Consider the following 25,599-nt stretch of genomic DNA (forward strand, 5'->3'; position numbering starts at 1 on the left):
TCAAACTCTGCCCTTAAATATATTTACACATCACCAATTCAATTGAAGGAAGTTACATGCACATCTGAGGATATAATTTCAGGGAAATAACTGACAGAAAATTAGTTGCACTAATAACTCAATTGTTCGAATAATCACATACATTTCCCTGGAGGTTTATAACTTTGCATGGATAATACTAGATGCCCTGAGAATTGAGTTTCAAAACATAGTATTTGAAGTTACCTCTCAATTTTTGGTATGAAGAGGGGGAAGAGGAAGACGCACCACAACACCCAGAGGGGGAAAAAGCAATTAAACAAATTAAAAGTTAGAACCTGATGATTTCTGCAGATTTAAAATGAATGGTAGAATAAAGATAGAAAAGCACTGTATTTAACTTAGGCAATATTTAATTTAATAAGTAAAAAAGATCCAAAGACTCCTTATTGAAATGACAAGGTGTAGTTGCTACCATTAGTTATGCAACTTATTTTTAAAAAAGTTTAAAAAGTCTTATCTGCAAGCGTTCAATGCAGCCATTACAATTCTGAGTTTTCTTTTTCATTAATCAAGAGGTGTAGATTGTCAGTCTGAATCAATGAAGATATATTAAATCATAAAATAATTTATAACAAAAAATCTGCTTCCCTTTTGTTTTTTTATCTCCTGTACTCCATTATTAGTGTAGTTTACTGTCACAAAATGCAAAATCAAAAGAACTAATTTACTGTGTCATATTTTACTCAATATGCCTGTTTTACCAAACCTTTAAAGTTTAGTATCAAATTTGATAATTGACAAAAATCACTGACTTTTCTCCAACACTACAAATCTACTTTATGGGACAGATGAAATGTGGTATTTATATAATGCAAAAGCAAAACAAAAAATCCTATCTAATATGGCAGAAAAAGGAAAATTTACCATTCAGAAATGCAGTTCCATTTGCTGCCTTGTAGGATCGAGACCAAAGTGGTTGTAAGAGGTGTTGAGAACCCTCATATCCCAGGGAGTTAAGGGTGGAATGCAAAGAGCATTTTGCAAGACAGGTCTCTTAGTTCCTCAGCTCCAAAAATCAATTGTATGAATTGTATTTTTAAGTGGGTAGTAAGCACTGACAAGCTAAGTCTCATAACTTTTCATATTTGATAGAAAGTTAAAAAGCCAGAGTGTAGGACAAAAAATTGTTTGAAACTCTGAATAAGCTACACTATTGTATAAACAAATGTAATAACCTGCTTCTACAGTTTACACATTTCTCTGCAGTACTTTTAAAACCCACTCATTTGTAGTGACACTAATACAATATTGCCAAAAATAATAAAATGGCACTGGTATATGCCATATTCTGAATCTGTTCCCTAATTATGTCAAAAATAGAAAGAGAAACTATTTAGAATACACTAATTTTTTCTCTCTCTTCCTCCAGCCAGAATGAAATGTAATGTCATACTAGAACCAATAAGCAATTCAACCTGTCTCTTTCTTCCATTTCTCCAGAAAGTAGGTAATATAGATTAGTAGTAATGCTGTGGAATTACTTTCAAGTTTCTCCGTATTTAGTTACCTGAGCCTGAGTTTCTGAGAGAGCAACACCAAGTTCTACTGTTCTAATGGACAAGTTTAGCTCTGAGTAGGGTCTTAAATTCTCATCTATATTACCTACATAGAATAGTAAACATTAATTCAGATTTGTAAGTGATATTCAATGCTAGTTTTGTTTTCTCACTTTGTGCAAACATTACAAATACAAATGTGTGAAATTATTTAGTGGGAGAAATGTAAGTTACAAGGTGAAGTTCTTTAGTGAGCGAAGTACAGTTCTTTGGTGAGCATGGACACAATACACGGAATCTGCTTCTTTCCATGAAAACCTGGTTGGTTTGAATACGAACTAAATTGTGCCACCTTGCGATTTACACGTGTTAGTATCTGCATAAGCTCAAGTTTCTTTGCATGTTGTTTCAGCATCAAACATAGCGACTGAATAAACCAGGAGCCTTCTGATGAGTTTCTCCAGGAGTAATAGCCTACAGAAGAATAAATTAAGTAAAATACACTTAATTAGTCCAGTGTAGTGCCCTGTGACTGAGTAACAATCAGGAAAAAATAGTTTGTTTACAAGAGTAATTTTCTTGGGAACAATCAATCAAGAGTAATCAAGAGTTAAAATAATTAAAAAAAGGTTTTAAAATAAGTGACTAGCTTGTTACTTAAATAAACACAATATACTTTCAATAGACACGACCACTCCGTCTCCAAAACACAACACAAAGAGTTCAGATTGCCTAACCTTGACCTCCTTTACTAATCTAGACAAACCCTAGGCAAAGGAAGAGTCAAAGCTGGACAATCCATCTTTCACCACCCAGTGTTCTAAGTGCAGCAGCAGTTTCTATTTAATTACACCATTAAAAGATAAATATACATCAGGAAGAGAGGACAGTATAGACAGATTCAGGATCCAGTTGCTCAGACCTCAGCGTCACCGTCCTTGCCCTTCTCCAATCTACTGTATGCAGGAATAAAGCTAGTAATCTATTCCCTGCCATTGAAATTGTGGATGGCATCAGAGGAGTTCTAATACAAAGTCTCATATGGACAATAGGAAGAATTAGATGACCTCCTCACATTATGTTTGTATTAATCACTATTTCTGGGTTGTGCAGGAACTACAAGTGGGGGTGGAATCTATACATCAGAAGAAAACTTGATTGTCAGGTACTCCCAAAGGCATCCCAAATAGTAATATACTTTTGTTTCTTGCCATAATTTATTTGCATAGATCTGATTAACTGGGCACACAGTACTACTGCAAATGACTTCAATAACTCAGACATAGGTTAGGGGTTTGTTATAGGAGTGGGTGGCTGAGCTTCTGTGGCCTGCATTGTGCAGGAGGTCAGACTAGATGACCATAATGGTCCCTTCTGACCTTAAGTCTATGAATGTTTGAGTCTGGAGGGTTTGACAGTGAAAAAATACCTTAACATTCAATTTATTGTAGGAATAGGCATTTCAAGCTCTATCTTACTTTGTGCATAAGCACAAGAAAGTGAAAAAAGAAAGGCAACAGGAATTGTTTTATGAAAGAATAAAAAAAAATGTATTCAACCACCTTCAAGTCAAGTTTAACATTAATACAAACAAACATCTATGTATTTTAGCAATGAAGAATTTTGACATGAGCCTCTCTTACCCGGAACAGTAGAATATGCATATAGGAAGTCTGCTTCTACAGGCATTTTCTGACATGTATTTTCCTCTGAGCTACTGTCTGTTTCAACACCAGAATCTAATTCTGTCCCTCTACAAGCCTGGAGAGAAGGGAGGGGAAACAAATTGAAGAAACTGTAAAGGTCAGCAGTAAACATCACCACGGTGTCCACTGTTAATTCAAACTTTGGCATCTCCCTGATGTGAAAAACAATTAAATGAACTATAAAAAAAAAGAGATTCCTATACCTAACATTTTTTAGTTCTGTTTGAATGCCAAGTACGGCAATCGGAGTTTATGTAATCGATTGCATCAGTTTGACTAAATTATGGGTTTATTAATTCAAAATTTTGGTTTTGCATATAAGAATCTATTGAAATTCTGACTGATGTTTCAAAGATTTCTGGGTAGCCCTGATGGAACGCATAACTTGACCTATTACAACATCCGCCTACTTACATAAAGCCAGACAGTGCCACCTTCACTCAAGGAGAATAGTATCTTACTCTGCAAGTAGTCCCTTTGAAATCAATATAAGTAGTATAAAATTCTGAGCTTTGCCTCATCATCTAATGGAAAACTTGCATTATTCAAGGAGGTAGCAGCTCAGTTGTGCTTTACCTGAAAGAAGAAGAGTTTTGGCTTTCCCACAAGACTCTTACATCTGTCTCCTCTGAACAGGCCTGTTAATATTTTTAATTCGAAAGGACCATCTGTACCATAGATTAATCCATCTTCACCATGACTTAACAGCACACAAACAAAACTACTTCGATTGCTGTGATCATCTTTAGCAACTAGAAAAAGATAAGAGAAATAATTGGTGTTTGAAACTTCCCATGTATTAGAAAAGTATGTTTATTATGATGTTAACAAGGACCTTATTTGGCAACATTGGGTTCAACAATCGCTTACACATACACGTACAGGCCAGCCATTGTGCCTCACCTGTGACAATGAGAAACCGCCCATGGCAAACATTAGGAGTAGACTATGTAGTTGGCTGCCTTGGGCATCTAATTTTTGAGAGTGGCTCTTGCATGGCTGCTCCCTACACTCCCAGCAGTCAAGACAGGTTCTGAGGCTCTGCCCCTTTTAAGTCTCATGCATTGTTCAGAGCAGCAGTCGTATCTGGGGCAAGAAGCAACTAAACAACCAACAACGCAACCCAACCCAGTCGCCTCCACCTGCACCAGCCGGGAGAACTTCGGGAGAGCGGATGTTTGCCCCTTTAATGGTATCCTTTCACTTCCTCTGCACTGCTGCATACTTGTGGAACAGAGTGCCAAAGCCTTTAGTGCTAACTCTAATACCCTGGGTAAAAGGCTAGGTGAATCTCTATGTCCATTTAGTCCTCCACTGCGAGGGTCAACAAGATTGAAAATTGATGACAGCTAGGATGATGATGGTTTTTGTAATATAAACAATATATCCAATGAGATCTAGACAAAAAAACAAACTTTCTACATGGTAAGGTTGGATCACTACCAACCTGGATTATATTTGAACCAGGGACCCTGTAATAAGAGGGCATCTATCATATTACCAGTCCCCCTCAATCATCTGTCTACTTGCTCAATGGTTAATTATCTACTAAACTTTTATTATAGATCCCTATCTTCTCATCCAATTTTATCTTAGTGATATTTGATATTATAGAAATTTATGTTCTTAAACAAGAAGTCAGCATTCTACAACAGTATCTCTTAGTTTCAACAACTCCTATTTCATCTGTGTTTGTGGCTTTCTATTTTCCCATCATTTACTAGAGTGTTTTAAGGCTCAGTTCTTGGCTCTTTTTACTATTGAGAACACAACAATTCTAGCTCATACTTAAGACATAACTTCTAGCTAAGCTTTTACCTATAGTACCCTATCTATATTTCTATGTTAATGACATCCAACTCTACATCTCCTTTAGTTAATTCTTTGATCACTAGCTCTCATCTATTGCAATTAATTCCTTTTATAATTTTTCTAATCATTCTACTCTGTAACACCAAGCGATCCAGAATGTTCCCTCCAGAATATTCTTTTCCTTCAGAAAGAGGAACCATGTTACAGGCTTTCTACCTCTGAATCCAATTCAAAATATCATTCCTGATTTCCAAAATTATACATAAACTGCTCTACCCTTCCTCTAACCTTGCATTTGCCTATTCCTCATCTCACTCTGCTCCTATCATGTTATTCATAGAATCATAGCAGTGTAGGACTGGAAAGGACCTTGATAGGTCATCTAGTCCAGTTCCCTGCACTCAAGGCAGGACTAAGTAATAACTAGACCATTCTTGACATGTGTTTGTCTAACCTGTCCTTAAAAACCTCCAAAGACAGAAATTCCACAAGCTCCCTAGGCAAATTATTCCAATGCTTAACTACCCTGACAGTTAGGACGTTTTTCCTAATGTCCAACCTAAACCTCTTTTGCTGCAATTTAAGCCCATTGCTTCTTGCCCTATCTTCAGAGGTTAACGAGAACAATTTTTCACCCTCCTCCTTATAACAGCCTTTTATGTACTTGAAAACTTATGTTCTCCCCCAGTCTTCTCTTCTCCAGACTAAACAAAACCATTTTTTTTTCAATCTTCCCTCATAGGTCATGTTTTCTAGACCTTTAATCAATTTTGTTGCTCTCCTCTGGACTTTCTCCAATTTGTCCACATCTTTCCTGAAATATGGCGCCCAGAACTGGACACAATACTCCAGCTGAGGTCTTATCAGCATGGAGTAGAGTAGTAGAATTACTTCTTGGGTCTTGCTTACAACACTCCTGCTAATATATCCTAGAATGTTTGCTTTTTTTGCAACAGTGTTACGCTTTTGACTCATATTTAGCTTGTGATCAACTATGACCCCCCATCTTCCATAGTACTCCTCCCTAGGCAGTCTTTTCCCATTTTGTATGTGTGCAACTGATTGTTCCTTCCTAAGTAGAGTACTTTGCATTTGTCCTTATTGAATTCCATCCTATTTACTTCAGATCATTTCTCCAATTTGTCCGTATCATTTTGAATTTTAATCCTATCCTCTGAAGCACTTGCAACCCTCCCCACAGCTTGGTATCATCCGCAAACTTTATAAGTGTACTCTTTATGCCATTATCTAAATCACTGATGAAGATGTTGAACAGAACCAGTCCCAGGACAGACCCCTGCGGGACCCCACTTGACATGCCTTCCCAGCTTGACTCTATTGTTCTCCTCCCCAGGATTTTACAGATTAGGTGGGGGAGTTAGTAGCTCACTTTTACTGCTTCATTATGTAGATTTCTCTCTCTTCTAGCATGGTTTAGGGGGGCCATGTACTGTAATCAAAATGACAAAATGAGAGACTATTCTCAGCCTGGACTTAGTTTTTCCTGTTACTGTTCTCCCAGAGATTGAGCAAATGTTAGGGACAAGGGCAGACCTTGCTAAGATGCCACAATAACCTGTGATAGGTGATATGCACAGAAGTAAAGGCAGATGAGGGTAGCAGCCTTGTAGCAGAAATTAAAAAAAAAAAAAAAAGCTCAAACGTGTCTTTCTTTCACTGTGAATGTAACAGGAAGGAGGTATTAGGAAACGTGAAAAGAAAAAGTTTAGTTAAACACAGTGGCATTTAAGCAGAGTACCTAGTTTAGAAATAGACAGTAAAGCAGACCTCTACATAAAGACACTTTATATCCTAAAATAGATTTTTTTAAAAAAATCCTTCATTCTCTTTCCAAACTAGGAATTGTGACAGAAAAGTAACATGTAAATGATCTCAGTTAGTTCTGAACGCCTAACTGGAGGTTAAAGAGTTCAGATTCTGAGGACAGGAGCAAAAATTGCACATAGGGCTCAGTCCTGCAAGGTGCTGAACATGAGGCTAATCCCACAAAACACTGAAGCATGTGAGTAGCCATACATAGTCAATGAACTACTCACATACTTAAAGTGAATCATGTGCTTTGCTGGATCATCCCAGAGGGCTCAGCAGCTTGCAGGATCAAGCTCAAAGAACCTGTTTTATTTTGTTTTTTTCTTTTAGTATCCACAATTTCCCACTTGTAAGTAGTACTGATCACTTACTCTTTTATCTAAAATTTTAAAGTATATAATTTTAGACTATAGATACATTTTAATAATACAGACCCAGATCATTACTACTTACCATTTTGCAAGATGTCAAACATTTGCTTCCCTGTACGATCATTGTGAAGGTTGACTTTATATCCCAAAGTCATAAAAGTTTCTCTGATGTGTGCAGCATCTGCATCAGTACCAGATCGGAATGACATTCCTTTGTATTTGAAAAGAAGAATCACTTTAACTTCATGTAAAAAACACAGTATAGCTGATTTGGTGCGTCAGAGCCAAATTCTGCTCAGTTATACCAGGATAAGTCTAGACCAACTCCACTGAAGCAAATACTCCAGATTTACACCAGTGTAGCAGAGCAGAATTTGACTCTATGCATTTATCACAAATAAAGCAAAAAGATTTTTCATTTCAAAATGAAAATTTTGAAAGAAAAAAAAAAAAAAACACCCACCAACAACAGTCTATGGGCCTAAGCAATCATATTAATCTCTCTAAAACTGCAAAAAAAAAAAAAAAACCATACTGGCTGTTAAAATCAGCTTGATAAGTATGATTTCCTACACTTGTAATTCCCCCGCTATAAATAGATATTTGGAAGTAGCTACCATGAGAATTTACACACATTTAAAACCATTACATTTTTACATTAAAAACATCAGTCATCTGGTTGCATATTTAAGTTTGAAGAACATTACATTTTACCAATTTATCTGAATTAAGAAGAGCTTTAAAAACAAAATAGAAATATGAACAGTTACCAGTGGCTTGCAGGAAGTTCTTATTATTTATTATTATACATATCCCACTTTCTGGATAATCCATTTTGTAACTCTCATCTGGCTGTATTCCAGAGTCCATGGATTTGCTAACAGGCAGGCTCTTTCTGTATGGAAACCAGATAATATAACAGATGAGTTTACAAAAAACCAACAATTCTTAACAAGAGGAAACTTCTAAAACTGATTTTTAAGCTTAGTCTTTTCCTAAATTTTCTCCATATTTTTTGGTCAGGTTCTTTTGCAACTAGTGAAAGTGATGGTAATTTTCACTACTTACTCTTTAAATATTGTAAGTACCTCTATGAGATCAAATCAACCCCTTGATTTTTAAGTCACTAGGGCTCCATACGGGTGCTGGAGTCATATGCATGCAACAGCTAGCAGGATTACTTTGCATAGCCAGGCTCCAAATTGTGAAACTGATTGCATACAGTTCTGTCAAACAGAGTTACACAAATGAAAAAAAATAATCTATTTTTAATCTCTCATTTGCAGTAATCTAATATGCAACTTGTAACAATCTTAAGTAAAAATATTTAGACGGAAGTGTGTCTAAACTGATAGTACCCCTGCAAAGGGGAATATAAAAACCTAAATTAAGAAATCAGATGGCCAAAACAAGAAGCACCACCAACAAAAAATTGTATCCTTCATACTGTATCCTTTCATCCTCACAACTCCTACTTACATCAATAGACAGCAGTTGTGTGTGTATCTGAGGGCAGAATTGGTGCTAAGAGTTTAAACTTAAAATTCAATTCCACCAAAAAGCTACATTAACAGAAAGTTAAGATTGCACATGTTAAGTGCCCAAGAGCTAGGAAATGACAAAGTTAAAACCTCATGTAACCTTAATTCTGTTCCCATGTGTATATTAATTGCAGTACAGTCCATTACTCTCATCCTGCTTAAATTTTATTCATACAAATACTCAGTGATGTCACTAATCACATGCCTGAAGTTAGCACATATGTAAGCGATTGCAAGATTGGAGTCTATATGATCCCATCACATTCTATTTTTCAAATAATATAATAAACAGGTTTTTTAAACCCAACAATAGGTATGTATGTGTAGCAGCCTGCAGTTCTGAGTAGCATATGTATACCAGATAGAGACCATGAAAGTAATTTATATTACTGCCCAGTGGACATACAAAATCCACAGAGCCCCAGGCAAAGACTAATGTGGAACATTTATCAAGTGTCTGCACTCTTTACAAGCTACACAAAAGTGTTCACAAAAACTGATGCGAGTCCTGTGCAAAGGTATTCTCAACAGTGAAACTGTTATATGCCTTCTGGATAAAGTTGTCAAAGCACCAAGCCCACATAGCTTCACACACACAACTTTATGCTTGCTGAGAATCCCTTGCTTTACTGATTGTCTCCATCCACTAAACGTTTCAACTAAGGTAGCCTCACCTTCACTGTACATATTACAACGTTAGTGGCATTGCACTTTAACCGTACTCTGCCTATGCAGAACCTGATTTTCAAAAGCTTGTAAGGCTGCCAAATCCAAACCAATGCTAACTGGAACATTAAAAGGATGTATTAGTCAGCTCTTAGGGGATACGGACTCCCCAGTCTATGTTTTTTATTATTTAATTCCTTGCATATTATATATATGTCTACTGCAAAACTGAATATATATATTCAGTAGACTAAGTTACACTGGGTGTGAATCTGATTTTTTAAAAGAGTTATTTACTAACATTGCAATATCAATGAACTAATCTTTGTGATATTTATTCAGTTTGTGTTATTTGCAGTTTCGCCATACAATTTCATTAGAGGGCTACTTCTCAGGACATTAAATATTAAAGTTATTAAAGAAAACTAGAAACACCACACTCACCCTTGGGAACCAAAGAGAGATTTTGCATCTGCCTCATCGTGACCTGATTGCAGTCCATCTTTTATATCTGCCATTGTTGCTCTTATTTGTTAACTTGAAAACATAAGAAAATAGAAAAGTAAGACACAAATTCCTTTTATTCACAATTTAACTACAACTGTTTCCTGTTGCTATGCTATTGTGAGGAACTTCAGAGGGACCTAACAAAATTAGGCAATTGGTAGCATGATAGATAAAATCCGGTGTTTACAAATTCAAAAGAAGGAATTTAGGTGGAAGGAATCTGGATTCTATAGAAACTGTACCCACTATTAACTGTACCCACTCATTGTGGATGATTTAATGAAAACAGCAACTCAAAAAAGCAATTAAAATATTAGGCTGTAGAAACAGATGGATAGAAAAAAAAATCTGAAAATAACATAATGCTGTTATATAAATTCATGTTATTACTGCACCTTGAAGTTCCAATCACCTCATCTCAAAAAAGACTCAAGGGAAATAGAAGAGGTCCAGAGACAGGCAATACAAATGACCTGAGACTTCCATAGGAGGACAGATATTAGATTGTAAGCTCTGAGGGAAGGACCATGTTTTCCTATGGGTTCATATGGGTTCAGCACTTAGCACAACTGGGTCTCATCCTAGTGAGCATATGGATGCTACAATAACACAAATAATTTTTTAAAAAAGATTAAATAACAAAACAGTATAGAGAGCATACATTGGGTGTTCCTATTTATCTTCCATCATAACACAGGAAAAGGAACTTACAATGAAATTGAGAGGCAACAAGTTTAAAACCAATTAAATATATTTTTTTTTAAAAACAAACAATGCAATTGTTCCTGTGGAACAACTGTCACAAGTTATCAAGTCCAAGATTTAACAGCATTCAAAAAAGGGTTAGACATTTATACAGAGCAAGAAAATTTATCGTTATACGTTGGAGATGACAAAGAAGTGAGAGCTATAACCCCTCATGCTTCACGGACTAAGCCAGCTATGAAATGACAAGAGTTTGAAAGAAACTTCCTCGATGGGCTAGTTATTCCATATTTGTCCATTGCAAGGATTGTTGCATCACCTTCTGAAGTATGTGATAGAATGGATCTATATAAAATTTTAAATAACCAAAGATATCAAGTTGCAAGTGTTGCTGATCAGACAAGATGAAAAAAAATAGTATTATCTGCTTTGGTTAAGCGTGGAGCTGGCAATGCAAGTTCGATCCTTTCATAGCCATATTGTTGTTTATTGATTTCCCCCCTTGCTCTGGCCAATGTGTGTCTTAATATACTGTGAATATCCTCAACCATGCGAGTCCATCTTCTGTGGATGCAATTGCTAATGCATCAAAAGTGTTAACATCATTACATGCACCTCTATTTTTAAAGAAAAAAGTTTGTTATTTTTCAGTGGCTTCAAAAGATGTCCGATGTATACTCTGGGTACATTTTCTATATCAATTGGGGCTCTAATATAATTAAGCAACTCCTTGACCACTAAATGTTTCCAGACTATTTTTGCAGACCTGAAAGCTAGGATCCTGGAAATCAGCAGAAGATTAGATTCCCTGGATGTGAACCTGCAAGGGGACCAAATATGGCATAATCCTACCCTAAATTTTAGCAGTTGCCTTCAGGACAATCAAATGTAGGAGGAAATGTGTCTGCGCTGCTAAACTTGCCGGCTCAGCACTATGAGCACATACCATAGCACTGGGCAAGGAGCATCAGTTAAATTGCTTTAGTCTTTTTTTTTTTTAAATCCCAAAGAGAAGAATATAGAGAAAAGAAGATGGTGGTAGGAGAATAGAAATATTGTGGAAAGAGACAGATACAGATAGAGAGGAGATGGTCTAATGGCAGCACATGTTCACATAAAACCAAATTTAGTTCTTTATGTTAGGACAACATGGGCAGAGTGACTTTGTAGACAATGTACTAATCCCCAGGAAGAAGCCCCTAGCAACCTCTCTAGCCAACTGATAAGGCTGCATTAAAACATTACAGAGTCAAAAGCAGGGCTTACCTTTATTCAGTGCCTTTTTTGAGTGGAGGGTGGGGAATTAGGCAATTGCAGAACCTCCAGAAAGAACAGGGGCATACACAAAAAGAAGTAGATTCAAGGAAAGAGGAAGAAAAAGATGCACACAACAAGAAAGGGGTAGAAAAGAGACAGAAAATGGCAGAAAGAAATTGCTAGTAGAAGGTCCCTAGAAGGTCCCTAGAAGAAACAAAAAAAGAATACAAATCTTTCACCATTGTGCATATTTTTCCATTTCATAATTCTTAGTTTGGCTACAGATCAGGAGTCTTTAAAAGGTGAAACTGCAGAAATATTTTAAAATGAGGTGTATTATTTATTGCCCTCATCGCTATAATATCTAAGCACCTATTGAATAGGTGTTTCTAATCCCTGCAAGCTCCGCTCCTAAGTAGCTTGCAGGGATCAGAAACTCTCTCAGGACTTGTCTACACTACCAAGTTTTGTTGACAAAACTTATGTCAACACCCAAAAGTTGACAAAAGAAAAATCAACAAAGGGTGTTCACACTTGCTCTCTCTGTTGACAGAACATGTCCACATTGGGGACACCATCATTGACAGGGTAAGCGATGCACCAAGGATATGTATCCCACAGTGCAGTGTTGTGGGAAGGAAGAGCTGATTGCTGCGTACGTACTAATATAATTAATAGAGTAACAATGAATACTCTAGATAGGAAAAATAAGTGGGGCCTTCAGCACATAATGACCTTAAATTAATTCTTCCTCCCCACAGCTGCATGGTGACTGAAGTCAGATATGTTTGGTCTGCTCCAGTGATTCTAAATTATGTTTTTTTGTGACATCACAGTTACTACGAGAGCCCACTTCACTTGGTCTATAGGGCCTCTAGTAAGTGGTACTTTTGAATTATAACACAATTCAGTGCTTATAAAAATAAATATAAAAACGCTTGGAAAAACCATGCTACAAAATACAAAAATGCCACGTACTACACCCCCTTTGGCCAATTCCACAGCTCAGCAAGGTTCCAGTGGTAGCTACAATTTCCAGTCTGATGCATTCTGTGGCATCTGAGTGGAGATGGCCTGTGCACCTTTTGGAAGCTGAAGTGCCAGGAAAGAAAGTTAGGGTAAGATCAGTTATGTGCTGCATGCTCTATTTACCTTTGCTATTTGAGCATTAAGTAACTACAGATTCATTTATATCATTTTCAAATTGAGACCTGTAGTTCACCTTTAATGTTTATGGAATTCTGAGTCTCTTAATGAAACAAGTTAGCTAGACTTTAAAAAAAAAACAACAGAGACCCATCAGCAGACATCTGTTTTGTTGCTGTGCACTCAGACACACGCTGTCAGTAATAATTTTTCTCTATTCCATAGCACCGATGCCAACACCACATAATAGCAATGCTCTTGGGAGGACAATGCTCGTTCTTGCTGACTTAGAGTACTAAGAATTACCTCACCTTAGTTAGCTAATGCAATGATGTAATTTTCTGTCAAGGAAAATGCACATTTATCCAGGGAGGATGATCTCATGCTACAGGGGACAAAAAAGTACCTTTGAGCAAACATGTTTAGAATTAATTATAATTGTTCTGCTCTTTGAATTTTTTTTCCTGAGTCTTAAAATATCAGTTATGTGCACGCAGTCAGATAATAGGAACTTTAAACAGCAAAGGAAGCTTTTAAAAACACCTGATGTGATTACTAGCAGAATACTGATCCCTTTTCCTTAGCTTTTGGGACATTTGATTTACCCTTTAGGATCATTTGATTTGTTTTATTAAAAAAATTCAATGATTAAATGGATAAAAAGATACAAAAAACGAGACAGAAGATGTAAAGAAAGCTACTTTTTCTAGAGCTTCCTAAGGACGGAAGGGGCAAAGAGAGAATCGGTTGAAACAGGTCCCAAAATTAGAGCTGCTGGCAAACTACAACAAATGACTGCAGTAACAGTCTCCCTGTACAATAATTATTCAAATAAGATTTTTTTTTTAAATGAGCAGAGCTGTTCTAAGTTATCCCTTTTGCTGGGACAATGATCGACTAATAAAATAATTTCTTGACCATAGTCAAATGACTTAGAGCAACTGCAATCCCTAACTCCATCTGGACCTACTAAGATTAAACTCAGTCAGGCAATGCTTCACTGTATGACATTCATGTTTTAAGTCAATGCAATCACCAAAGATTTTTTTTTGTATTATATGTCTGAATTGTGAAACATACAAGGGAAATTAATGATAGAGAATCAGAGTGTAAATAACATTAAAGTTTTTTTGACTTGGAAGCAAATAACTGAACCGTCTTTGGTTTCTCCACACCCCGTGAAATATGCAAACCATAAGAGACAATGACAGCACATGTTCAATATATGCCAGCTATGTTATGAAGCTCTGCTCAGAGTAAAATAAATGCCTCAATGTCTTTTTTTTTTTAATAATTACTCTGATTTCCTCCCACAGTTTACAATTTCCCACTTTCCATGATTATAGTGGAACACCAGAAACAGTCAACTATGTGAACAAATAGAATATATGCATCCAGGAAATACTGGAATGAACAATGCAGCTCTTTAAAATGAATAGCCAGTACAGGGGTAGGCAACCTATGGCACGCATGCCAAAGGCGGCATGAGAGCTGATTTTCAGTGGCACTCACAATGCCTGGGTCCTGGCCACCGGTCAGGGGGGTTCTGCATTTTAATTTAATTTTAAATGAAGTTTCTTAAACATTTTAAAAATTTTATTTACTTTACATACAACAATAGTTTAGTTATATATTATAGACTTATAGAAAGATCTTCTAAAAACGTTAAAATGTATTACTGGCACACAAAATCTTAAATTAGAGTGAATAAATGAAGACTCGACACACCACTTCTGAAAGGTTGCCGACCCCTGAGCTAGTATATGAGGAAAAAAACTCAAACCAAACCGAAACCAGAATATTTGTCTCTTAAAACCCCAAATTACAAATGTTTAAACTACAGATTTAATTCTGTATATGAAATTATACCAGTACCAAATATTGCACTTTTTTGTAACCATTATGCTACTGAAACCTTGGTTTGTGGTTATTATTGGCTAGGTGAGTTGCTCACCTAACAAGAGACCACAAGCCACAAAACACATGATCAGAAAAATGTCATACAAGTCATTTTCTAGCATAGCATCCATTAGTATCAAGGACAACTTCAAAGTGAAAAGATTAACATGACAATGTGTACAAATACTGTAAAATGGTTACTAAAATAGTTATACTCAAATAATTTTGAAAGACTGGAGTGCTGGCCCACTGTTGGGAGAGAAGAAATGAAAAGGAAAGTGCTTTGCAACAGCCATTTCCAGACAATTATAGCAGTGTGAAAAGTTCTAATGCGATTTTCATCCAGTCATCTATGGATGGAAAGACAACAATAAATTACAATGGTCCTTGACAGTCAATACTGATAATACATTTCCCCACCTGGAAATAAGTATCTTTTCTGACCTCCCAATCTCCTAAAGCAGAATTTTTAAAGTATCTCATTGTATGAATGATCAAGGAAAAACTTCACAAACTATTGGTGTTCACAGAACACAGTTGGTGAATAGTTGCGTTGGACTGTCAGTTAAATAAAAAGCAAAATGGTGCAATATGGTCAATAAAACGGGGGAGGGATAGCTCAGTGGTTTGTGCATTGGCCTGCTAAACCCAGGGTTGTGAGTTCAATTCTTGAGGGGGCCATTTAAGGATCTGGGGCAAAAATCAGTCTAGGGATTGGTCCTAATTTGAGCAGGGGGTTGGACTAGATGACCTCCTGAGGTCCCTTCCAACCCTGATATTCTATGAATACATATTATATGATATTTCAAAATTCAGCTAGTCTCTTCAATACTGCATTTGAAACTGCCTATTAACGTATTGAAATGATCAGTACAGTAACAAATTTTCTTCCCCTCAAATTTCCTTCCTCTGTCCCCTAAAAAAATCCTTAACCCCAATAATTTAGAGGAAAAAACACAATTTGCAGAATTCTGCAGAAGCTATATTTTCCAGGAGCAGCTGAAGTATGATGTGGATACATTTGTATTTGCTGCACAGGGGCTCCATTTTCAGAACGCTTTGAAGCGCAAAGATTTTTTTGGAATAATAGCAACTTGCTACTAAACAATGGGCAAGTCTACAAGAAGAGAGATTTAAGGTGGAAGAAGTTAATACAGACTGTCAGGCAATTTCTTCCAATAAAACTAATTCAATACTCCACAAATATTGAAGGATTGGACAGAGTTCAGAGAAGAGCTATAAGAATGATTTGAAGGCTGGAAAACATGCTTTACAATGAAAGACTTCAGGTAAATAGTTTCAGATCCTTATCAGAGCGTGCGTAGAGGTAACGATCACATACACAAGCAGAGGATATCCAATACTGGAGGGCTCTTTAACCTAGCAGACAGTGCCATACCAATGTTCAATGGCTGAAAGCTGAAGCTAGAAAAATTCAAACTGGAAATTAGGTGCAATTTTTAACAGTGTAATCAATCACTGGAACATCTTAACCTAGGGAAATGGCAGATTTGCTTTCACTTAAAAAACATCTTTAAATCTAGACTGGATATCTTTCTAAAAGATGTGCTTTAGTTCAAACATGAGTTCTCAGGCTCAAAGCAGAAATTTTTAGGTTAAATTCAATGGTCTGCAGAAAGTTAGACTAGATTACCATAATGGTGCCTTTCCCTACTGTCCAGAAAAGGGACAAGACACACCCAATACTCCATCCCCACCGGATTCACATGAGGGTAAACTCCACAAATGCAAATTACAGCTTTCCTTGTTTGCATTGGTGCAAATATTTCCGCAACTGGCAATCAGTTGCTGGAAACAGGATAAATCCTCAATGTAGACATTGCCCAGCTATTTATTTTAGCAGAAACACCCTGCTACACTGGGGCTGTGAATGGAGCTTAAAGTACCACCAACTTCCCCCCCAACACCAATATGACCCCTAGCTTAAACAGAGCGGATTCTGTTTAAAATACATCAACCATATAAAGCAACAAAAGAGTCCTATGGCACCTTATAGACTAACAGACGTATTGGAGCATAAGCTTTCGTGGGTGAATACCCACTTAATCAGATGAATGTAGTGGAAATTTCCAGAGACAGGTATAAATATGCAGGCAAAAATCAATCTAGAGATAATGAGGTTAGTTCAATCAGGGAGGATGAGGCCCTCTTCTAGCAGTTGAGGTGTGAACACCAAAGGAGGAGAAACTGCTTTTGTAGTTGGCTAGCCATTCACAGTCTTTGTTTAATCCTGAGCTGATGGTGTCAAATTTGCAAATGAACTGAAGCTCAGCAGTTTCTCTTTGAAGTCTGGTCCTGAAGTTTTCTTGCTGCAGGATGGCTTTAAATCTCCTATTGTGTGTCCAGGGAGGCTGAAGTGTTCTCCTACAGGTTTTTGTATATTGCCATTCCAAATATCTGACTTGTGTCCATTTATGCTTTTATGTAGGGATTGTCCAGTTTGGCTGATGTACATAGCAGAGGGTCATTGCTGGCACATGATGGCATATATTACATTGGTGGACGTGCAGGTATGAAGCAGTGTTGTGGCTGATCTGGTTAGGTCCTGTGATGGTGTTGCTGGTGTAGATATGTGGGCACAGTTTGCATCGAGGTTTGTTGCATGGATTGGTTCCTGAGCTAGAGTTACTATGGTGCGGTGAGAATATGCTTAAGGTTGGTGGGTTGTCAGTGGATGAGGACTGGACTGCCTCCCAAGGCCTCTGAAAGTGAGGAATCATTGTCCAGGATGGGTTGTAGATCATTGATGATGCGCTGGAGAGGTTTTAGCTGAGGAGTATAGGTGATGGCCAGTGGAGTTCTGTTGGTTTCTTTCTTGGGCTTGTCTTGCAGCAGGAGGCTTCTAGGTACACGCCTGACTCTGTTGATTTCTTTCCTTATTTCCTCGTGCGGGTATCGTAGTTTTGAGAATGCTTGGTGAAGATCTTGTAGGTATGGTCTCTGTCTGAGGGGTTGGAGCAAATGCGGTTGTACCTCAGTGCTTGGCTGTAGAGGATGGATTGTGTAGTATGTCTGGGATGGAAGCTGGAGGCATGAAGGTAGGCATAGTGGTCGGTGGGTTTTCAGTATAGGGTGGTGTTAACGTGACCGTCACTTATGTGTACCATGGTATCGAGGAAGTGGATCTCCCGTGTAGATTGGTCGAGGCTAAGGTTGATGCTGGGGTAGATTTATGTCCCCCGCAGACTGCTTTGCTTCCCTGAAGAAAAATTACTTTCTGACAGGGAAGCAAAGGAAAGCTACAAGAGTGGTCATGCAATCCTCCCCAGCAGTATGTTTTGGGTGCCCAGGGCAGCTGGCAGAGAGGTAAATCACTGTGGGGCAAGAGGCGAAACTTGGGAAGACCCAGCTGGTCTACCTTGCACCAGGCTCAGCTGCTAGTCCTGGCTGTGCTGGGCAGGACGGGACTTCCTCTTCCTCCTGCACAGCATCTGGGGCCTGTCAGACCCACCCTCAGATTTCTCCCCGAGCTGCAGGAAGCTCTGCAAACCCCTTCCCTCCCCCACAGTTCCTGCACCCATTGCTCCTCAGCTGCAGGGGGACGGATTCCTGTACAGGGAGCTTCTCCCCATCCGCCCAACCCCCATGCATCCAGACCCTCTCATACTCAGACCCTCCAACTGACAACCCTTCCCCCAGCGATGAGTCCCATTCCCCAGGTACCTGGCCCACCCCAACGAGCCATCCGCACCTGGATCCCCACCCCACTGAGCCAGAACCAACTGCATCTGGATCCCAACCCCACTGAGCTCTACACCCCTAGCATCTGAACCCCTCACTGAGCCCCCCCACACCCAGACAGCCATGCCGAACTCTATCCCCCCCAATACTCCCCCACCACAGAGCCCAACCACTTTCACCTGGACCCCCAACAGAGTCCCATTACTGTTGCACCTAGAACCCCGCAACAAGCCCCTGTGCACCCAGATCCCCAGAGCTATCCACACCCAGATCCCTCTCAACCTACACCTGGATCCACCTACATTAAGCCCCATCCACACCTGGATCTTGCCTTACAGACCATGCCTGCCCACACAGAGGGGCAGGGCCCTAGGGTGTTTCTGGGGCAGGCCAGGTACTTGCACTGTGTCAGGGTCAGGTGCAGCCTGTGCTCCCCAGTATCATGATGGAGCCTCCACATTTATTTGACAAATAAAATTTGCAGAATGTTGCAGAATTTTAAAATATTGTGCACATAATTTTAATATTTTTGGTGTAGAATTTTAATTTTTTTTGGTACCGAATGCCCTCAGGCATATATACTCCCATTTAGTATTACTATATGCTGACAATAAGAGGAGCTGAAAGATTAGACTGGGAGTTTTAATTAATTATTATTACTATTTTCCAAACAAAACCTTACAGTCAATTAAATTAGATTTCAACATTCTCTCTCAACACCGTGTAAGAACATGAGAGCCAGAAACAAACTCTAGGAAACTGAAAATGCTATTCTAGCTGTGCACACAGAAGGGAAAGGAAAGCATCTTGCATTGCATTACAGTAAAAAAATCGTATTCATTAATTCATATTGCAGCCATATTTTAACTTTTAATAGTACTTTACTTCCATGTTTTGACACTGTAAGGCATTATGGGTACGGGGCTGTCTACACTTGGAAATTTCCTGGGATTGTTACTCCGAAAGAACGAGTTAAGCGAACCCGGACAAAGGCTCTCAAGCGCCTTATACAGAAATAACTGTCAACGCATAATTCTTCCGGAAGAGCTATGGGGGACTTGACAAGCGCAGCCCCGGAACCCTGTTAACCCCACCCTGCCGCTCCGCAGAAGCGGCTGCATTTCGGCGGCGGGTGCCAGGCTCGCAGCGCCTGTCGGCTCGGGAAGGGCGAGGGGGGAAGGTGCCTCGGGCGGTAACCCCGGATCGTCTGTTGCTTCCACGCCAGGCAGCGAGAACGAGCCAAGCCCCCTTTCCTGAGCGTCCCGCGGCAACCCGGGCTCGGAGCGAGCCCCGCTGAGCCCGGCCCGGGAGCAGGGCAGCCGGAGCCGCCCGGGCTCTTTGTTCGCCCCAAGGCGGCGAGGCTGGGAGCTGCCCGGGCTAAGCGGGGGCAGCGCCACCCTGCGAGCAGCCAGACCCCGGCAACCCCCCTTTCCCCCGCGGGGACCCCACGCCTCGATCGCTGCTCCCGCCGCGCCCCGGTACCGGCCGGGCGCTCCCCGTCCAGCACAGCCACCGACCTGCCGCCGCCGCCACCGCCTGCTACCCCCAGCTCAGCTCAGCTCCACACTAGAGGAGACGGCGCATGCGCGCCGGGCTGGGTGTCCGTTGGACTCAGCCGCTCGCTCCGCCCCGGCCCCGCCTTGCGGGGGAGGGGGCGGGCACAGGGCGGCGGCCGCCGGTTCAAACGCGGCCAGGCGGGCTCTGAGCGCGGGACTGGCGGGCGAGTCTGTTCCCCCCTGCGGTGAGTGTGCGCCGAGTGGGGAGGGGCAGGCCGGGCACAGGCCGGCGTTACCGCCGCCCCCTCGGCCTGCTACAGGCGGGGTGGGCCCCGTTCGGTAGCGCCGGGAGCGGGCCTGACAGCGCGTCCCCCGGCCCCAGCAGTCGGGCTGGGTGTCCCCCGGGCGGGCGGGCGGGGAGAGGGATGGACATGGGACAGCATTTGTACCGGGGCCAAAACCCGGCCCCGGGGGCAGGAGGCGGGGCTAAGAGATGGGGACACGAGCGGCCGGACTGTGCCGGGGAGGCGCAGAGGCGCTACAAGTGACCCCAAGTGGAGTGAGCGGGCTGCCGCGGCGGCCTGAACCGGGTGTGAGTGGCAGAGGGGCTCTTCCTCCGCCCGCAGGCTGGACGCTCCCAGCACCGCCCCCGCCAGCCGTGGTCCTGAAGGTACAGCGTAGCCCCAGGCTCAGCAGTCCGGCTTGGTTTTAGCTGAATTGCTCTCTCGAGAGCTGCCAGGGGAGGCTTGATTCAGTGCATTATTTCACACCCACCGTCCGAAAACTTCACACGCATCGTGCCTGGCTTTGGTGTGAAAAGAATTCCTTGTCAGGTTATGTAGGGGTAACGTCTGGACAGAACTTCATAGCAGCGCCTACATTTCTTTTAGCTGGTGCTCTGATTGCCTCAGTAATACTCTGCTTCCTGTAATCCACTGTAACTGTAGTTTCACTCCATTTATTTTTGGTCTAGCGAAATTTGGATTTAAGTCAGCTGTATGTAGCAAACAGAAGCTACCTATGTCTGGCTTACACTAAAAAACTAAGCCTACTCCATACAAACCACTCCTGCTTTGCAAAATGGCACTACCCCTTCTCCAAGGGTGAGATACAGCCTTCACTTACCTCTCACAAAGTCCTGGAAGCTACTGTTCTCTATGCCACCAGCCTGCTGATAGTCCCTATAGCCAGAAGAGAACCGTGTGCATCTTTATTGACAGGCTACAAAATTCAGTACTCAAAGCATAATTGATAACATAAGAATGGCCATACTGGGTAAGGACCAAATGTCTATCTAGCCCAGTATCCTGTCTTCTGACAGTTGCCAATGCCAAGTCCCCCAGAGGGAATGAACAGAATAGGTAATCATCAAGTGATCCATTCCCTGTACACATGTACCACTCCTCATATCACGGTGACAGATCTGCCAACCTGGTCCTACTAATCCCTCAACCGTTTAATACAGTGACATTGAACACTGTTAATGGCAGTTGGAGAGCATGTAGATAAATGCTGGGATTCAAATCTGGAACACAACACGAACAATGGCACAGTCTTGCAGACCTGCCTCATGTCTTCTTACACTGGCAATGGTGCTACTGCACCTTCCCAGTAGCTATTGTGAGCATTGAGGGACAGAGTTTAGTCAGGGCATTCAAAACTGGCATTAGGTCTAGAGCAGGGGTTCTCAAACTTCATTGCACCACAAGCCCCTTCTGACAAAAATTACTGCATGACCCCAGGAGTGGGGACTAAGCATGCCTGAGCCCTGCCACCCCAGGTGGGAGGGCCCAAGCCCTGCTGCCCTGGGTGGGGGACCAAAGCCCAAGGGCTTCAGCATCAAGTGGGGGGCCTAAAACCTGAGCTCTGGGGCTTTGGCCCTGTGTGGTGGGGTTTGGGCTTAGGCTTTGGCCCTGGCAAGTCTAACGCCACCGCTGGTGACCCCATTAAAATGGGGTTGCAACCTAATTTGGGGTCCTAACCCACAGTTTGAGAACCACTTGTCTAGAGCGGGATGAGCAAACTATTTGGCCCGAGGGCCACATTTGGGAACAGAAATTGTATGGAGGGCCATGGATGCTCCAAAATTGGGGTTTGGGTGCGGGAGTGGGGTTTGGGCTCTGGCTGGGGGTGTGGGCTCCAGGGTGGGCCCAGACATGAGGATTTCAGGGTGCGGGAGGGGCTCCAGGCTGAGGTGGGGGAATAGGGTGCTGGGGGGAGGAGGGTGTGAGGGCTGTGGCTGGGGGTGCGGGCTCTGGCTTGGGGCTGGGGATGAGGAGTTTGGGGTGTAGAATGGTGCTCTGGGCTGGGACCAAGGGGTTTGGAAGGTGGGAGTGGGATCAGGGCTGGGGCAGGGGGTTGTGGTGTGGGAGGGGGTGCAGGCTGCGGATGTGGGCTTTGGGGTGGTGCTGTGGATCAGGGGTTTGGGGTGCAGGAAGTTGCTCTGGGATGGGATTGAGGGGTTTGGAGGGCAGGGGAGGGTCAGGGCCTGGGGAGAGGCTCAGGAGTGCAGGCTCTGGGCAGCGCTTACCTTAAGTGGCTCCCAGAAGCAGCGGCCATGTCCCCACTCCGGCTCCTATGCAGAGCCACAGCCAGGCGGCTCTGCGTGCTGCCCCGTCTGCCAGGTGCTGCCCCCGCAGCTCCCATTGGCCACAGTTCCCGGCCAAGGGAGCTGCAGGGGTCAGCGCTTGGGGTGGGGGCAGTTTGCCTGGCTGCATTCCTGGCAGCATCCCTTGCTGCTCCTACACAGAGCTGGGCCATGCCATTGCTTCCAGGAGTGGCATGGAGTGGCCTCCAACCCTTCTCCCCAGCTTGAACACTGGAGCAGGGCAGGCTCAAGACCCCACTCTCTAGTGGGAGCTTGAGGGCTGGCTTAAAACAGCTGGTGGGCCAGATCACGGGCTATAGTTTGTTCACTCCTGGTCTAGAGAATGAGGAAAGGTGAGTAGCAAATTATGACAGTGAAGATCACCCTCTGTCAGAGTTCGATACTGTGAAGAAGTGAATGGAGAAAGATGGGGAGAGCAGCAAATTATGACAGGGAAACAGCTACCTAACAAGCAAATGGAGAAAGGGGATGGTTAGCAAAATCTGAGAGGGCATGTTGTATGTCCGTATGTGTTACCAGTAGCAAATTGTGCCAGGGACAAATTTTACTACACTTCCCCAGCACAGTACAGTTAGTCCTCCCCCTATTGCCTCACACAGTGGACCAGTCACGCCCTCCACAATCCACTGCATGTATCAGTCCTGCTGGGAGCTATGAAATAATTTCCCTGGTGGCAATGTGTTTGTCCCTGTTTACTATACAACTGCATGTGTAAGATGTGGGGATAAATTTAAGTGAAATAGGGTTGATGGTGAATAGAGATAGTACTGGACCATGTGTAGCTGCCATGTTAGCACTCACTAACACTTTAAACACACAATTCTCCAGTGTCGAGGAGGTTCAGGTGTACATTGCTGAGAACTGTTTTCAGCAACAGGCTAATTTCCTATCATATAGGTTTCTTTCCCAGCAGCCTCTTTGGCTGTATCTGTGCTAGTAAATGTCATAGCTGAAATTCTCTGATGGTGGATGCTATAAGGTAGACAGGGCTCATGAGTTTGGGATAAATGACCATGTTAATGTCTGAGCCCTGTCTCTGCCACAGCTTGAAGCCAATTCTTGGGATTTTATAGCTAGTCTTGTGATATTTGGTGTTTTTCTTAAAGTCCAAGATCCTGGAGTCATGGGATTATGTGAGAATTTCAGCTTTCATTAAAATAAAAGGCAATTTCTGGCCCTAAGGGTTGCAAACAAAACCTGGAAGTATGACCCTAATGTACCCTAAAGCTTAAAAACTAGAAGGTGCAAAAAAAAATCCCAAATATATATATAAAAATCATAGTTTTTAAGACAGTTTCATGATTTTATGTATGGAGCTGGCAATACTGCTGTTGCTATCACTAGCACTGCACTGCTGGTAAATTACAGGTCCTTAGTTTGTTAGTGTAAATAAGATTGCATAGGCTAAACATAATTCCTGAGCATTTTATAACATGATTTGGCAACAGTTATGTTTTATAAATGTTTAAACTAAACATATTTGCAGTTGTGTTGTAGCCCTCTTGGTCCCAGGATATTAGAGAGACAAGGTAGGCGAGGTAATATCTTTATTGGACCAGCTTCTCTTGGTGAGAGGACAAGCTTTTAAGCTTACATAGAGTTATTTTTCAGGTCTAGGCAATTAACTCATAGGCCATGTCTATACATACAGAGCTGCAGAGCTTATCAATGCAGCTGTGCCGCTGCTGCACTTCTGGTGAAGATGTTCTGTGCTGATGGGAGAGAACTCTCCCATTGGCATAAAAAAATCACCTCCGTTAATGACAGAAGTTGTGTAGTGGGAGAAGCTCTCCCGCCAACAGCGCTGTGCACGTGAATGCTTATGTCGGTGTAACTTATGTCACTTGGGGAGGTGGATTGTTCACACCCTGAGCATCATACATTATGCTGACATAGGCTGTAGTGTGTACCACAGGGATGGTACACACTAGTGCTTACTTTGGTATAACTTAAGTCTCTCAAGGGCGTGGGAAAGACAACCCCGAGTGACATAAGTTACACCGATCTAAGCACCAGTGTGGACAGCGCTAGGTTGGTGGGAGTGTGTTTCCCGCCAACTTAGCTACTGCAGCTTGGGGAGGTGGAGTAATTATTCTCACGGGGGAGAGATCTCCCATCAGCATAGAGCATCTGCATTAGTAGTGCTACAGCAGCACAGCTACAGCTGTGCCACTGTAGAAGTTCTAGTGTAGACTAGCTCTCAGTGTTATTGCTAAATACAAGGTAGACAGATTGGGATAAAATAACACATTTCAAGGGGCCATTCAGACATGAAAAAGCATGGACTGAATAGAGGCACTGGATTTATGGCTTATTACAACAATCTGTAACTCACTCCACACCTACCCCCACACACCCTCTCGCTCTTTCCCTTACCCTTCCTTTTCTCCCTGTGACTGGATGGGTGATAATGGGCCACTTTATATTGAACAGTTCCTTGAAACATGTTAAGTGCTTATGCAAAGAGCTTGTCTCTTTCACCACCAGATGTTGGTCCAATAAAAGATTACCTCACCCACCTTCTCTCTCTAAACTAAACGTGGTAATTTATGTAGTTCAGACAGGACCTAATTAATTAAGATTAAATTTAGCCACAAATGTAGACAAGGTCAAACTGCGTTCAGCACTGTGAGATAATTTTTTAATATTGTGTGCTGCTTGAGAAGTGATGTTTTAGGGGGGGTATGTCTTTATTTTTGGTTTATTTAGTTATTGTTATATTTTGTGGGATTGCTACTTTCCTATGTCCAAATATAATAGTGTGGGGTTTTCACTTCATGATGTGTTTTATCTCTCACTGCTTAGCTGTACTGAG

General features: G+C 41.5%; 2 protein-coding genes across 8 annotated transcripts in view; one reads left to right on the plus strand and one right to left on the minus strand.

Annotated features, from left to right (window-relative positions):
* On the minus strand, window positions 1-20,327 carry CASP3 (caspase 3). Of its 6 annotated transcripts, XM_039540529.1 has the most exons (10): window positions 16,321-16,397; window positions 15,194-15,328; window positions 13,391-13,464; window positions 11,943-12,137; window positions 9,909-10,001; window positions 8,028-8,152; window positions 7,340-7,468; window positions 3,821-3,996; window positions 3,182-3,299; window positions 1-2,012 (listed from the first exon to the last, which is right to left on the minus strand). In XM_039540529.1, the coding sequence occupies exons 5-10, from the start codon at window positions 9,980-9,982 to the stop codon at window positions 1,786-1,788; spliced, it is 849 nt and encodes a 282-aa protein (XP_039396463.1). In that variant the 5' UTR covers window positions 9,983-10,001; window positions 11,943-12,137; window positions 13,391-13,464; window positions 15,194-15,328; window positions 16,321-16,397; the 3' UTR covers window positions 1-1,785. The 6 variants fall into 6 exon arrangements, with proteins under 6 accessions (XP_039396463.1, XP_039396464.1, XP_039396468.1 ...); XM_039540530.1 differs by lacking the exons at window positions 15,194-15,328; window positions 16,321-16,397 and adding an exon at window positions 20,198-20,236; XM_039540534.1 differs by lacking the exon at window positions 11,943-12,137.
* The window catches only part of PRIMPOL (primase and DNA directed polymerase), a 25,903-nt gene continuing 20,587 nt past the window's right edge, over window positions 20,284-25,599 (plus strand). For both annotated transcript variants that reach the window (XM_039540514.1, XM_039540515.1), the window contains exon 1: window positions 20,284-20,421. The gene's annotated coding sequence lies outside the window, so the exon portion shown is untranslated. The remainder of the gene's footprint in view (window positions 20,422-25,599) is intronic.

This window comes from Mauremys reevesii, linkage group 5 (assembly GCF_016161935.1).
Source record: "Mauremys reevesii isolate NIE-2019 linkage group 5, ASM1616193v1, whole genome shotgun sequence".
Classification (NCBI taxonomy): Eukaryota; Metazoa; Chordata; order Testudines; family Geoemydidae; genus Mauremys; species Mauremys reevesii.

Excerpts from the sequence above, each read along its gene's own strand:
- CASP3 (XM_039540532.1), bottom strand. The coding sequence starts at position 9,982 with ATGGCAGATATAAAAGATGGACTGCAATCAGGTCACGATGAGGCAGAT. Across the intron at positions 7,469-8,027 it reads GAACTTCCTGCAAGCCACTG|GAATGTCATTCCGATCTGGT; the intron begins GTAACTGTTCAT and ends TCAAATACAAAG. Across the intron at positions 3,997-7,339 it reads GTTTGACATCTTGCAAAATG|TTGCTAAAGATGATCACAGC; the intron begins GTAAGTAGTAAT and ends ATCTTTTTCTAG.